Here is a 17,023-nt window from a genome sequence, read left to right as displayed (position 1 = left end):
ACATCACATGATAAGACTCCTCCCATTGATTAGCATAGAAAAAAGACCCCAAAAATCGATTTGTACAACTTTATATTTGGGGTAATTTTCAACAAGCCCGGAACAATATCATCGACATTCTTGTAACAGGTGAATAACAATACATAATGCTCTTATTCTGTGACATGAATACTTATGGATCGGAAACGGAGACAATGCTGTCTGGAGAATCATATTTCAGGTTAACAAGTCAAAACTTGCGACATTACACTTCCTTGTTTTCACAACTACACATTTTAGCGTGAATAAACATGTACAATTCTCACAATTAACTCATACTGTAGTACCTACAACACAGGCTCTGGCTACACTGAAACAATAGCTTGATACAATGCCATTGTTGAATGAATGTATGACTTACCGGTAATTCAGTAACTCCTAAAAATATCATCACACTATCAATGCTTTTTGTTATGACAAGGCCATTGATACATAATACACGGAATTGTTCTCTGGGAAATAGTTACACTCCTTTCCCAGGATCTGAAATGAGAGACCCTTCTTCCGTGACACTTCCTCAATATTTCTACAGTATTACTATTAACTGACACCAAATTTCCCAACTCACTGTTATGGGTCATGTGGCAGCGTATAGCATTATTTACCAGTGTCAACATGCACTTGTAAACAGGAAAGCAAATCTAGTGGTACGGTATCCAGGACAACCATATTTTTGCTTGGTAAACCCGGGTTTGTCATTTCATCAATAGAAACAAGTCATCGTTGATGACACAGTCCCCACTTGTTAATGGGTATTTTGATTACAGGTCCTCAGAGAGGATAGAGTCCTCTTCATTAGGTCTGTGATAAAAATACTTTTGAATGAATTCCCTTGATACATGTCTGAGTTATGGTTCAGGACATGAAAAAATCGTAACAAAATGGTCGCACAGTGGCCATATTGGATCGCATCACAAAACAAATTGATGTGCATAGCTATGACATTGGTCGATGTCCTTGTACCAACTTTGAATAAAATTGGTCGAAACATGCGGATATGCCTGAGAAATGGCTCTGTACATGAAAACATTGTAATAAAATGGCCGCCTGGTGGCCATATTGGATCGTATCACAAAACAGATTGACGTGCATATGTATGACATAGGTCAATGTCCTTGTACCAACTTTGAATAAAAACGTTGAGATATGCCTGAGTTATGGCTCTGTACATGAAAAAATCGTAATAAAATGGCCGCACAGCGGCCATTTTGGATTGTATCACAAAACAGATTGCCGTACACAGCTATGACATTTGTCAATAAGCTTGTACCAACTTTGAATAAAATCGGTTGAAACGAGCCTGAGTAATGGCTCTGTACATGAAAAAATCGTAATAAAATGGCCGCCTGGCGGCCATATTGGATCGTATCACAAAACAAATTGACGTGCATATCTATGACATTGGTCAATGTCCTTGTACCACCTTTGAATAAAATCTGTTGGAACATGCCTGAGTTATGGCTGTGTACATGAAAAAATCGTAATAAAATGCCGCCTGGCGGCCATATTGGATAGTATCAAAACAAATTGACGTGCATCTGTATGACATACAGGGCTCGAAAATTCTCGCCGCCCGACGCCCGTGACAAGTGAATTTTGAGTCCGGGCAAGTGAAAACAACATTCTCCCAGCCCGACGGACAAGCGAATTTCAATGAGGCCACTGTACGTACGCGCTGCCACTCTCTAGTTCTTTCAAGTGTACCGCTTTCGATGGCCGCCGATAGAATAGCTCTGTTCTGCTTGGTTACAAAATGGCAAAATATGACGTCTTTGCACGATCTTATGTTTTTTTCTTCTCATGAAATCATGTCACGATGCCTCCTCAACAGAAAACTACAGCTTACAATAAAAATGTTGTAAGTTGTTGAAACAATTTACCCTCCTTCCTACGAAGTTACAACGTCTTGAAACACTTTACTCTCCTTTCTAAAAAGTTACAAATTCCCTGGTACGTGAAGCAAACATTGTTGCTGTTCGATACTGCAATCACGGTCCCTTTCAGTCCCTCATGGACAGACCGGTGCTACATTACATCACGGACGTCCATGAATACACAGAGGCTTGGCTTTGTCTCTGTGAGTCCCGCGTACCGGTCGTCCTTTTTAGTCCAAGTTTTACCTACTTTGCTTGAATCAAATTTGGCCTGCAATTACTCAGTTGATAGTAAAAACCATTATTTCAAAGGAAACTTTCACAAACAGAGTCAGAATACAAGGGAAAAGGAGAAAAACTTGAGGTTTTTGAAAGGTCAAATCTGGGTCATCTTATGTGATGTCATGATAAAGACCTTTAAGTACACAATTATGGTTCAAAAGAAACCACCTAGGGAGGTCAATAGGTACAATCTTATGATAAAAGGTAATTTTCTTGGTGCTTTCCAATTTACGGTGTTACGTGCAGAGAAAACGAACAAAAGGGTGAACTCAGCAGTTAACGTTTAAACAAAATTTATTACGAAAATAAAACTAATTGCTAAGTCAGGGATAGAGTACAAGCTTTAAAAGTGTACAGACTACTTATCTCAGCTGGGACGGCAAAGCTCCAGTCTCAGAGTTGTAACAGTCAGTCGGATGAATGAACAGTCCTTTGGCTTGCAGGCTTGAAGTTGCACAAAGTCCACAGTATAAATCCAGCGTTGGCAGTGAAGGTCTTGAAAAGTCTTGAGAATGACTACTGCTGGAGTTTAGTAACACACAAGAGACACGATCCCAAAAGTCTGACTGGAAGCTGAGCACGTCCCTTTTATAAAGGCATATAAGAACAATCTAGAACTTTTATTGACATGCTAATTACTGTTCTAAAATTATCTCCCTTACACAACTAATCAACTTTCCAGACATTCCAAACATGACTAATTGAATTCAAGGTTGTTAGGTCATCAAGGGCAGTGACCTTGAGAATGTTCTAGACTAATTGAACTCAGGTCATGATGAGTGTGGGGTAAATGACCTACATAACACACCCCCTCTTCAAAAAAAGAAAATTTTTCAAAGAAAAATCTTTCTTTTGCAAATGTAATCTTGAAAAAGATTTAAGTACTCAAATTTTTTTTTTACTCTAAAGTAAAATTTCTTGAAAGTGAACAACAATAAACTCTAAATACGAGAGAGACAGTCTGCAATTAAATTGTCTCTGCCTTTGATATGTCTAATGTCAAGATTAAACTCCTGTAACATTAAACTCCATCTTAGCAATCTCTGATTTTTGCCTTTAAATTTCTGCAGAAAAACAAGAGGGTTGTGATCAATATAAACCACTATTGGCTGATTTGAAGAAGTAACATAAACTTCAAAATGCTGTAAAGCTAATATCAAAGATAAACACTCTTTTTCAATTGTAGAGTAGTTTCTCTGAGATTTGTTAAATTTGCGTGAAAAATAGCAACAGGATGATCTACACCATGACTATCCTCTTGCAATAAAACAGCACCAGCAGCCGTATCACTAGCATCCACAGCTAATTTGAATGGCAAAGTGAAATCTGGTGCAGACAAACACGGGAGCACTTTGCAGTATGGCTTTAAGTGTATCAAATGCCTGTTGGCATTGCTCTGACCAAACAAACTTTACTTTCTTTTTAAGTAAGTTAGTCAAAGGCTCAGTAATTGTGGAGAATTTGGACAGAATTTTCTGTAGTAACCAGCCATACCGAGAAAGCGCATCAGTTGTCGTTTGCAGTTTGGTATGGGAAAACTTGAAATGGCACTGATTTTGGCATCAACAGGTTTTACCTCACCCTGTCCTACAGTATGTCCGAGGTAAGTTACCCTAGCCCAACCAAACTCAGATTTGGCAAGGTTGACAGTCAACATTGCTTTGCTCAGTCTCTCAAAGAACTTCCGCATGAGCTTGATGTGTTCCTCCCAGGTATCAGTATACAGGACGACGTCGTCAACGTAGGCTGCACACCCGTCTAGCCCGGATATGACGTCGTTGATCATCCGTTGGAACGTTGCCGGAGAGTTCTTCATTCCGAATGGCATCACCTTGTACTGGAACAATCCGTCTGGTGTAACAAAGGCGGATATTTCACGAGCACGATCCGTCAGAGGGACTTGCCAAAATCCCTTCAGTAGGTCAAATTTTGTCACATACTTGGCTTTTCCCACTCGGTCGATGCAGTCATCAATCCTCGGGATTGGGAAAGTGTCCGTCTTTGTTAAAGTGTTGACCTTCCTAAAGTCCGTGCACATACGATAACTGTGGTCTGATTTGGGAACAAGTATGCACGGCGAACTCCAGTTACTTTTACTGGGTTCAATAAAGTCATTGTCCAGCAGGTATTTGACTTCTTCCTGGAGATATTTCGCTTTTGTTGGATTCAGTCTGTATGGATGTTGTTTTACAGGCTTACTGTCCCCAACATCAACGTCGTGATAGATGACGTTTGTCCTCGTTGGAACATCTTGAAACAGGTGTTTATATTCGTGGAGCAGTTCTTTCACCTGTTGTTGTTGTTCTGGCTGGAGGTGTGCCAACTTTGTAGACTCCAGCTTCTCCAGGATTTCTGAGTTCTGAAGCTTGACCGAGCCCAGCTTTGAGTTTAGAGTATTTTCACTCAAGTCAGTTTCAGTATCACTATCTTCATAATGGTTTGAACTGACTGCACTGACAGGCTGAGTTATAGTAGGATTATCCCTATCCAAATATGGCTTAAGCATATTTATGTGACATAGCTGTTTTTGTTTTCGCCTGTCAGGTGTTGTTATGATGTAATTTAAATCACTCAATTTCTTATCAATTAGATATGGCCCAAAGTAACGAGCATGGAGTGGTTTGCCAGGAACCGGAAGTAGAACAAGAACTTTTTGACCTGGTTCAAACTTCCGTTTTGAGGTTTTTTTATCATATTTGATTTTCATTGACTGCTGAGATGACTCAAGATTTTCTCTGGCTAATTCACATGCTTTAGAGAGTTTGTACGAAAATCTGACACATATTGCAAAATATTCAGACAATCATCATCGTCTGATAGGAATTTCTCTTTAACGAGCTTAAGTGGGCCACGGACTGTATGTCCAAATACAAGCTCAAATGGGCTAAAACCAAGAGACTCTTGAATTGACTCTCTAACAGCAAAGAGCAGAAAATGAATTCCTTCATCCCACTGCTTCTCTGTGTCAAAACAGTAGGTCCTAATCATGTTTTTCAAAGTTTGATGAAATCGCTCAAGGGCACCCTGACTTTCTGGATGATAGGCGGATGACCTATACTGTTTAATGCCTAGCTGATCCATTACTTGTTGAAAAATTCACAGACATAAAGTTGGAGCCTTGATCGGACTGGACACATTTAGGGAGGCCAAATAAAGTGAAAAATTTGACTAAAGCTCTCACTATAGTCTTTGTCTTTATGTTTCTCAGTGGTATGGCTTCTGGAACCGGTTGATGTACACATAATTGTCAACATATACTCATTTCCTGATCTTGTTTTTGGTAGGGGCCCAACACAGTCTATTAGTATCCTACTAAATGGTTCTTGAAATGCAGGAATTGGTTGTAAAGGGGCCTTTGGAATGGTCTGATTTGGCTTTCCTACCATTTGACATGTGTGACAAGTTTTACAGAAATGTGCTACATCCTGCCTGAGATTAGGCCAATAAAAGTGACTGAGAATTTTATGATAAGTTTTCCTGACTCCTAAGTGACCAGCCCAGGGGTTTCATGGGCTAGGCGCAATATTTCAGCACGGTAGGGCTTTGGAACCACAATTTGATGTTTTATAGCCCAATCGTCATCAACCAAGACATCTGGAGGTCTCCATTTACGCATGAGAATACCAGATTTTGTATAATAGGAAACAGAGCTATCTGAAGTTTTATCTTCATCATCTACCCTGTCAAACAAGCACAAAATATCTGGGTCTTTGTGTTGTTCTGCAATGAGATTTGATCTAGAAAATGTCTGACTTTGGTCAGCAGAAGTTTTACTGGAAGTTTCAAATCCACGAGGGATAACGGAATGATCCGTGTCAAACACCTGACTGAGAAAGGTGTCATTTAAGTCAACATCTGTGACATTATTTTTGAGAGTATTTTGATTCTCGAAGTTTTCTTTGACATGGCTCGAGTAATGGCACATGAAGGAAATAAATCGGGTATCTCTTGTTCAATTGGCTCTGGATCCTGATCTAAACTAGGATTATCAGTCACAGTGGATTAGTAATGACCTTGTCCCCAGCAAGGTCGTTTCCAAGAAGAAGGTGAATCCCTTCAAAAGGCAAAAAAGGCCTAATACCTAAAGCCACAGGTCCAGAAACAAAGTCCGAAGACAAATAGACATTATGGAGAGGAACAGGAATGTAGTCATTACAATCTACCCCCTTAATAAGAACTTTAGAACCTGAAATGACTTTTCAGAAAACGGCAGGGTATCTGCCAACAAAAGAGACTGGGAAGCCCCGGTATCTCTTAAAATTTTGACAGGGGTAGCGGAAGAGAAATCACTAGAAAGTGATATAAAACCATTATGAATAAATGGCTCGAAAATACCCATAATGCTATCTTGAGAAGAATTGACCTTGACCTCATTAATTGGGGATAAGAGGGGTTTAACCTCAGAAAATGTGTTGCACACATTATTAGACTCTAATTGAGTTGATGAAGAAATAAAGCCGGTTGGCTTAGATCCACTTTGACCACTTTGACCTTCACGTTTTCTTTTCAATTTGAAACAATCTGACATTAAATGGCCGTCTTTCTTACAATAATTACAAGAAAGTGTACCAAACTGTTTGTCAGAAGGAGATTGAGACTTGGGATCTGATGATGTGGGAGTGTTACTTGAACTGTGTGAACTGCTGTCATTTGATTTCCTACTCTCCTTTGAGAAATTCTTGGATGAAAAGGAGGAGTTAAATTTACCTGCATTGTTTCTGTATGAAAAGGACTGGGATGGTTTGCTGAGAAATGAAGATTTGTGGGTCAATGAATAATCATCGGCCAAACGTGCAGCAACCTCTAATGTATCTGCCTTTTGTTCGTTGATAAACGTTTTGATGTCACTCCGGATGCACCTTTTAAATTCCTCAATCAAAACAAGCTGTCGTAATTTGTCATAATTCTGACTGACCTTTTCAGAAGAGCACCAACGGTCAAACAGTTGTTCTTTTGTTCGAGCAAATTCAACATAAGTTTGATCCTTCACCTTCTCACAATCCCTAAATTTCTGACGGTAAGCTTCAGGCACCAACTCATAGCCCTTGAGAATTAATTCCTTCAAAGAATCATAATTTGAAGCCTGCTCTACTGACAACTGAATGTAAATTTCTCTGGCTTTACCCACCAAAGCACTCTGCAAAAGCATAGACCAGGACTCTTTAGGCCAATGGAGACTCTGAGCAATTTTCTCAAAATGAAGGAAATATTTATCAACATCCTTTTCTTGGAAAGGGGGAACTAACCTGAAATGCTTAGTGATGTCAAACTGTCTGAAGGGAAGAATTTTCCTGACTTTCTAAGCTCTAAACGTCTCATTTCTAACTGCAGTCGGTGTTCTGCTAATTCTCTTTCTTTTTCTTTTTCCTCTCTTTCTTTCTCCCTTTGTCTTTCTTCCATTTGCAATTCTTTTTCTTTCATTTCCAATTCCCTCTCTTTCTGTCTTTCTTCCATTTCTAATCTTTCCTGCCTATCTTTCTCTCTCTGTCTTTCTTCCATTTGTAATTGCATTTGTATTTTTTCTTTTTCTAATGCCTGTCTCTCTTTTTCCATTTGTAATTCTAGTTTCTTGATCTCCAAATTTGTCTGCATTTCTAATTCTAATTTTCTTAGTTCAAAGGTAGACTCGGGCTCATAATCTTTCAAGGTGGATTCCTCAAATTGGCCTAAATTAACTAAATGTTTTGCAATGTGGTACTGTATTTCCCGCTTGCGCATAGATCTTTTGACATCTACTTTAAGGAAATTGGCCAGTGCAATGAGGTTGTCTTTTTTGAGGGAATCAAATGCGTCCTGATCAAGGTCATCCATAAATTCGTCTGGTTTAAATTCCGCCATGATTGAATTTCGCTGAGTTCACAGTGTAAAGTAGTTTTGAAAAGGTAGGCAAAATGTTGTCAAACGGCTCAAAATATTCGTCTCCCGGACGAGCCCCCAATTTTGTTACGTGCAGAGAAAACGAACAAAAGGGTGAACTCAGCAGTTAACGTTTAAACAAAATTTATTACGAAAATAAAACTAATTGCTAAGTCAGGGATAGAGTACAAGCTTTAAAAGTGTACAGACTACTTATCTCAGCTGGGACGGCAAAGCTCCAGTCTCAGAGTTGTAACAGTCAGTTGGATGAATGAACAGTCCTTTGGCTTGCAGGCTTGAAGTTGCACAAAGTCCACAGTATAAATCCAGCGTTGGCAGAGAAGGTCTTGAAAAGTCTTGAGAATGACTACTGCTGGAGTTTAGTAACACACAAGAGACACGATCCCAAAAGTCTGACTGGAAGCTGAGCACGTCCCTTTTATAAAGGCATATAAGAACAATCTAGAACTTTTATTGACATGCTAATTACTGTTCTAAAATTATCTCCCTTACACAACTAATCAACTTTCCAGAACATTCCAAACATGACTAATTGAATTCAAGGTTGTTAGGTCATCAAGGCAGTGACCTTGAGAATGTTCTAGACTAATTGAACTCAGGTCATGATGAGTGTGGGTAAATGACCTACATAACAACGGTAATGGCATTTAGCTTGACTGTCAGTTTTAAATTAAATTTTATTAACAGTTATGGCAAAGGGAAATTGTCAACAGTAGTTGCAGTAAGCATATCCATTTCAAATCATCACATTTATATTTCTGCAGATTCCTCCAGTTTAATGATGAAATAGTGAAAATCACCAGACGTTTCTTGATGATATCAAAATATCAAATGAAAATGTTCCTGGGCTACAATGTTATCATTATCACTAAAACTATTATTACTCTTAAAACATTGGGAAATGAATTGAACAATATCATTGTGTCTTGTTTTAAAGGATTTTGACGTGACCCTTTTTGTCTCAAGAAAAATACTTATGCTGAATATGCTATTGAGCCTGCTCGATCACAACTATGACACAACACCACAATACTTGTATCTACACTGTCACTATGCTACCGAATGCTTTATTCTGCATGGAAAATTTGTATTTGTGTGGCTAACAAACCACATAAGGAGCTTGTAGTGTATATGTATGATAAGTTGTTACTGTGAACACTGACTCAATGCTGCAGAAGTATACTGTATCTGTGGTAATATACACTTCACATTGCTACCTGATTTTTAGAATTGCCACCTAATTATTTCTTGTGGCAAAAGTTTACCACTAGAAATGAAAAAGTATTTCAATCCCTTCAATGTCATAAAAAACACAGATAATTAATGTAATAAAAACTAAACAAATATTTCTTTAATGTAAAAACTATCATGAACAACATACAAAACATCTTGATTTGTAAAATTAGGAACTCCTTAATGCTGAGAAAGCTGTTGCTACACTTGAGATCATAAACTGTTTAAAAGTTGCTTAAAGTGGCTACAAGATTTTTGATTTGGCTAATGTGTTGGCTAATCATTTTGGTGACTTAGGGGAACCCTACAGTTTATGCACATACCACAAGGTAGCAGTAAACTAAATGATACTGAAAGTTTCACATGGGCACAATTTGACACAACACCCGTGGCCTATTATATACTTACCCTTAGTGCACCTACCTGACTTGCCTATTTAACACAAGGTACCAGGTCATGATGACACACAATGACAATGTACCGGTGTTGTTTTATTGAAATACACTACATACATGTCCCCCAAAATTTAATTTGTCCCCAGTAAGACCTACTGGGTCACTGTGTCCCCATGCTAGCAAAAGCTGGCTAAAACACTGTGCACGTTACATTACATAAGATATTATTTTTGATACACAGAATAAGGACACAAATTTATCAGTAAGTTACAGCTAAGGTTTCTTTACAATGACATGAATAAAACCATACACATTTACTCCTTAAATCATCTGAAATTCAGGGCAAGTGAATTTTCTTCCGGACAAGTGAAATTTAAAATTCACTTGCCCTATGGCAAGTGAATTTTTAAAAAAATTTTCGAGCCCTGACATATGAAGTAATCCTTGAACAAAGTTTGAATAGAATCGCTCCAGGCATCTCAGAGATATCTGCTTGAACGGACGGACGGACGGATGGACGGACGCACGCACGCACAGACATGACCAAACCATAAGTCCCCCCGGACGGTGTCCGTGGGGACTAATAAACACTGACACACTTCAGTAATCAACACAGTCCCTCAGAGTGACTGATGGTTTAGGGACTATGTAATAAAGCATGTAAGCAGGCTAGAAATTGAAATAGCAGGACCACTGGACTTGGCAATGATACTGGTCCATGGACCAACAAAAATATTTCCAGCATTGAAATGCTCCGTTACTTCTACAGTGTGACGCTATGACAGATTATCTCCACAGCTTAGACAGTCGGCAGACTGTGAGAAAACTATACCACTGTGCAGTACAGGCAGTATTAAAAGTTGATATCAACTGGTACACACACCAGTTAGAGGTGTCAGTTCAACAATACTGTGTGTCTTTACATTTGTAGTTCTGCAATAAAAGGCATGTCAATATGAACAAAAATGGTATGTTTGATTTGCGCGACATAGGCTACCAGCACATGCTGAAGACAATGATCCTAATGTATGGTATACATGCCACACTGCGGACAGGCAATAAACAAACTGCATGAAAGAAGACCTGGGCGTCGATTGAGTTTACTCCTTTGATCCAGAGCTTTATTCCACTTGAAGAGATAAATTCATTAACAATCAACTGTTTTAAATCCTTAAACATGAGACTGAAGCTCATGTCTGCTGTCCATAATAGGTTGGCCTACAGCATGATAAGTTCTTTTTCTACTCCGGATGTGATACCCCCAGTGACGCTGCTATTCACGAGTACTATTCACCCTATAATGCTTTCAAAGCCATCGGTTAATTAGCTAATTTGAGTTATCTACATTTCTACCAAGGACAGTACACTGGACTAGATTAAGAGTTAAGCTACATGTAGTTGCTTTAAAATCTGTATTTGTTGCTTTATACATCAGGATTAAACAAAACCATGGACTGTCACGGTGGTCACTAGTCCGTGCATCTGAGAATGATAACGACAGATAACAAATTCAATTTACTTCTTTGAATTCCCATACACTTGTGAAGCCGAGTTTTTCCCTGCAAAGGTTCATGCACAAAGGTGACGGATTTGGGGCTATTGCTATCTCTCCTTTGACATGAATACTGATGTGAGAACAGTGGCAACTCTCACCAGCTTAGTGGCCTTCACAAATACGCTTGCAAGGCATTACCACAGACAAGAAAAGGCACCGCTTCCTTGAAAAGTAATCCAGCGCCATTCACCAGACTTGCAAATAATGTGTCTTCTCTCTACTTCCTTATTTCCCAAGACTGGCGTTTGTTACCACTGTCAGTCGGCCTTTCATGTGGCAATGAATGCACCCGCCAAACTGTGCTATAGAGACAATACTGCAGACCCATCAAACTACTAAACACCACCAAATTAGTCAGCAAAACCTATTAGCTCACCCGATAATATACCACAGTTCTCATGCACACTTTTGTAAACAGGCTACTAGAAAATGCTACATCAGCATATATTTCAGACAGCTCACACATGTCCATTGTACCTGGTGATCAAACGTCACAGCATTTGGTCTCTTGCAGAAAGTCATTTTGACAGGCCGAGGCCAGCTTTCCTCATTATCGAGTAGTGAAAGTACTAAACCAGTATATGTTTTACCTGCGCCACCAGTTACTTTGCGTGTAGTTCATGAACAAAATCCTTTTTGAATCTGACCATAACTTTTAAAAGTTAAAGCAAGCAATCATGGCAAACTAATGTCAAGTTTGATGTCATTGCTCCATGTAACTTGTAAAGTGTGTTTAAACCGCTGTGACACACTTCAGTGAAAGTACTGGCCATTGCTTTAGCAGTCAGTTTTTAGAATCAGATCTGTAAGCTGACCACACCTGTACAATATATGTTGAATTATTTCATTAGGATGGTTTGGGATTACTGTTTACAGGCCTGGTCACATATAAAACATTGATTCATTTCCAACAAAGCTGAGCAGTCTACCTGCAAATGTCCCCAAACGGATGATTACCATGAATAAATGCACAGAGTGTAATTACAACTTGCACATCAACACTCTTACAGAGTAATAAACTAATTGATGGTTACCAGCGATCTGTGACAAAGAAACACCCCTAGGAAAGGCTCATAAAAATGAACAATACCGCAATGCATACAGGTCATTAGTGCATGTACATTCAGAACATTAAAAATTTAATGACTATCAGTACCACAGGAAAACCAAACACCTTAACGAAAACTCATGCTGGCTTCCTTACTCTCCAAACAGCATGCATTAATTTATATTTCATTTTGACTTCCAAACATTCACATCGCCCTGTGCGAAGATTGTTATTTTGTGCATTACGAAAGACGCCTCATCAGAAGCAATTCTCAGCCAATGAAATACCAGACAACATACATGTGAATACCTTCGATGTAGTTGAACCAGATGGGTGAATATTTACTAAATGGCGTGAGCAAAATATGGATTATTTAATCGAGTTGGCAAGCTGATGTACAATGTGTTACATTTTTACAATCTAATTACTGCACAGTCCTCATTTTGTTGTATTGTCAATGTCTATGACATATGCAAATGATAGGCATTTCTCTAATAACTGTGTATCATAATCAATATATGGTAACAGACTATTATGATAAAAGCTTTGTTGAATAACTTCCATGTCAAAGGGCTTACATGGCTTTCAGAAAGATGTCTTGCAAATGTCATCTATTGCCAAATGATATGAAATAACCCTTGACATATTCTTAACAAATATTAAAATTCTGACCTTAAATTGCTTGTAAAACGAATGAGGTCATACTTATGCTTTTACTTAACTTGACGCAAACAGGAGAAATTAAGAGCAAAATTTCATTTGCCGCTGTTTGCTCACCCATTTTACTCTCCCATGCAGGAGATTTCTTGTGAGTTTTTCCTTTGGTGCCGTTGGGCAAAATATTTAACATTTGATATTTTTTGCCTGGCGAGGAAAATTCCTCACCCTGTACGCTGGAGAAAGTCATTTTTCTCACATTTTTTTTTTACTCGCGAGAAATCACCCGCATATGAGAGTAAAATGGCTGGGCACACAGCCTCTGGTGAAATTTTGCTCAGCAAATTTCTCTCATGTGCGGCGGCAGGCTTTACTTTCAGGTTCCAAACTTTGAATACAGAATCTCTCATTTGATCCACTGATGTTAAAATTAATAGTCTACATTTATGGGAACCTAAATGTAGCTTTGCAACAGACTTCCTAAGATATTTGCACAGGGACTGTAATACTAGCTTCTGGTATGATTCAATCAGTAATCATGATTTTGTAGTTTTCTAGCCATTGATAAGATTTTTTGAAGTTTTCACTTCCTGCCTACAACTTACCGACCTAACAAATTGCTGTTACCTCATTTTGGATGCCTGCCTAGCACAGTCAAGGTACCAAACTGTAGCATCTCACCAATTCATGATGTGCACAAAATATAATGTGAATCTGTTACAGCCCAAAATAGCAGACAGAGGATTTTTAGGTATACTTATTCAATGGATATGTTCATATTAATCACAAGGTGAGGCCAGGTACTGTAAAAATGAGGTCTGGTTCTTGGAATTAGCGAATCAATCTTTTTTATTCTGCGAGAAAACAAGTATTTTGGATTTAAATATCGTAAAGAACGACTTCCTACATTTGTAAAAGCTCTGTATATCTATATTTAACCCTTTTCCTGCCAAGTCCATATTTCACCACCAGGTCAAGATGGTTAAAATTAATGAAACACAACATATTCCATATGGTGTATTTTAATATAATACTGTACATTTGAAGGCTGTTGAAAACATAAATACTGTAAACTTGATTTTTTTGGACTTAAGATGCTTACATACCAAGACAAGTGGGTGAAAATACGTCATGTTTTGTCTCAATACCGCTTTTTACTAACTTGGCTGATGGGGAAGTGATACTGTCTGGCAGGAAAAGGGTTAAAGTCTATTCCAATACATTAAAGTTCAAAGTAAAGACAAACAGACAACAGTAAAACAATTTTATTGGGTTGGGAACTTACATGTAGCCGAGCCACATGCATATAAAAGAAAATAGCAGAACTCATTGCCATAGTTCTCACAAATGACTATGCCTAATCCAATGAATATTTCCTGCACAAATTTTGTGCAGGTACACATGTATGTATGCGAGACTGACATCATGGCATGCATTCTTCAGTTTCTTTGAGATTGTGTCACTTCGGACAGAAAATATGTGAATATGCGTACTCCATATTTACTGTTGTGTTGATTAGTTACAATTTCATCTTGCTATTAAAACACTATTAATGCACCTAGCACAGTGTTTAGGCCTTATTACACATTTGCTAGCAATGACAAGTACCAACCAAATTAACCAGTGTATAAATTTCATCAAAGTTGTTTATGCATGAGTACGTGCAATGGTGCCTATATTTAGAGTAATAAAATCATTATCAGTATTACTGAATAATCACCAAGCAGTTACATGCTAATCGACCACATGACGGTTAGATTAGCCGTAGGGTCATGGATTAGATGACAGAAAGACAACTAGTGCTGCGACTCTCCATCAACTTGTATACATGTCATAAGATCAAAACTGATCAAAAGACTGTGTAAACGGATGAGCTGGTGATTCTACGAGATACGGAGATTTGTGGCATTTCAATTTGGCAGCTTAATGACGTGAATGTATTGATGTATCCCTTTTATGCGCTGCGAGAAGTCCGTCAATCGCGGGCTAATAATTATCGTAAGTTACAAGATCAAAACTGACAAAAAGACTTCGAACGGATTAGCTAAATTGTGCTTATCTCTACGAGATGGGGATTTGTGGCATTCCAATTTAGCAACTAAACGACGTGCATGTATCCTTTCGCTGCGCTGCGCTGCGAGAAGTCTCAATAGCTGGCTAATAACTATCGCAAGGGGTAATCACTGAAGAATTTAAGAAACAGAGTGGAATTCCTGTAATTTTCCAGTCATCATTCCATAAATGTAAAGCGATCGGTAAGTTATGTCTGGGGTTCCCAGACACTTCGCACCAAAACCACTTCGCACCATACCATCTCGTCCCATACCATTTCGCACCAAAACCACTTCGCACCAAAACAACCTCGTACCAAAACCACTTCGCCCCAAAAGTCATGTCCCCAAACCACTTTGCCCGAAACTTATCGCTAACTGCTAAAGCTGAAAATGACCACCTTTCTGTCATCCTGGGACTGAAATCTTGAAAGTGTACGCATTTCGCGAAATTGACATCGTGCAATTCCGCGCAAGGCACCTGAGTTGTACCATTTGCGTGTTTCTATTTTCTTATTCTATCGTTTATGGTTTCATGCAACAATAAATGGTTCGTGATAGCCAAAATGTCCTAACACATTAATGCTTCTAAGTTGCAGGTAAAACAACCTTGTGATACGTCGTAACATCGTTGTTTCAGGACGAGTTGACGGTACTATACTTTGGGCGAAGTGGTTTTAGTACGATGTGGTACTTGGGGCGAAGTGGGGTTGGGCGAAGTAGTAACTTGGGACGAGGTGGTTTTGGTACGAAATGGTTTTGGGACGAAGTTGTGTGGGGCGAACTGGTTTTGGTGCGAAGTGTCTGGACCCCTGTCTGGGAACACTAGGGAAGCTGGCTAAATATAGATCTTAGGCAATGGTTTTCTACAGTCAACGTGGAACATTGGATGTACATTGTAGGCGATATCCAAGGTGATTCTAGTTGTACGTTTGTGGTATATATAGATCAGAGCCGCTGAATTAACGAATGAAAAGTGATGTTCGCCCTGCATGCTTCAAATTAAACTGTTCATCTGTCGGAGTCACAAGGTGGATAGTGCGTTATAAGATAAGCAGTATGTGTCAGTATTTACCTGGTCTAGGGCCATAGTAACCCATGTATCGAGCAGTAAGTCCAATCTTCCAGCGTGGTACCTTTTAGTAGTTTTAACACCAATGAAAATATCTGACAGTTCAGTCTTTCGTAAGTTGTTAGCGATAGGGAACCCTGTTGCGTTGAAATCTTGTGACTGATGTTTCCGATCGACAAGTTGGCGGTCCTGTGAAGCGTGGAGAATTGCAGGGTGAATGCCAGGTTTCACGTTCGGACGACCTCTCCTCTGGGTTGCGTTGACTTCCACGAGTCCTGGGACTTGTATGTCAGAGTCTTGGAAACTGCTTTGATTAAATTCACGGAACTTTATGTCCATGACTTTCGCTTGGGAATCGAACTGTCCGTCCAAAAGACCCTGAATATGCCTTCCATCGTGGTGACGAAACGGAACATTTGGCCGACTGCGTTGGGCAACGTTGCTAATCAATGGCCGATCACTGTCATGTAGATCTTCCCTGACTTCCGCACTGATTCTTGTGTTACCCTTCTCCGAATTCCAGCTGATCACGGCCAAACTTATTACAGCCGTTAGAACCAGAGCCTGTACAGTTCGTCTGGCCCGTACACGCATCGTGCCGGTGCCTTTCACGGGGAGACACCATCAGACTGCATCGGAATGTTTTTACGGCGACTCTCGCCTCTGACTCGCCAAACTTTGAAATGCTACCCCAAGTTTTGGCCAAGCTGCGCACGCATAAAAATTTGCATAATCTGTATAAAGTGAACTGTCGTATTCGTATGCACTGCCACTGAGAATAAAGTCTGCGGCATGGCATGTAGCCCCGTATCATTACAATGACAAATCGATCGCAACCCCTTACACGCCTCAGACAGCGTAGTGTCACAGTTGCCATTGTCATGGGCTTTGGTGAAAAGAGGTATTAAAAGTGACATATGGTACACACCCTTTTTCAAAT

General features: G+C 39.3%; 1 protein-coding gene across 1 annotated transcript in view; it reads right to left on the bottom strand.

Annotated features, from left to right (window-relative positions):
• LOC139151957 (beta-1,3-N-acetylglucosaminyltransferase lunatic fringe-like) overlaps positions 1-16,797 on the bottom strand; it is a 50,815-nt gene extending 34,018 nt beyond the window's left edge. The window contains exon 1 of the mRNA XM_070725019.1: positions 16,087-16,797. Within this exon, the coding sequence (XP_070581120.1) occupies positions 16,087-16,677 (591 nt within the window). The 5' untranslated portion in view covers positions 16,678-16,797. The remainder of the gene's footprint in view (positions 1-16,086) is intronic.
• Between the last annotated feature and the right edge of the window lie 226 nt (positions 16,798-17,023).

Source organism: Ptychodera flava, chromosome 15 (assembly GCF_041260155.1).
Source record: "Ptychodera flava strain L36383 chromosome 15, AS_Pfla_20210202, whole genome shotgun sequence".
In the NCBI taxonomy this organism is placed as follows: domain Eukaryota; kingdom Metazoa; phylum Hemichordata; class Enteropneusta; family Ptychoderidae; genus Ptychodera; species Ptychodera flava.
The sequence above is the reverse complement of the archived record's forward strand: the minus strand, read 5'-3'. Positions and strand labels throughout refer to the sequence as shown.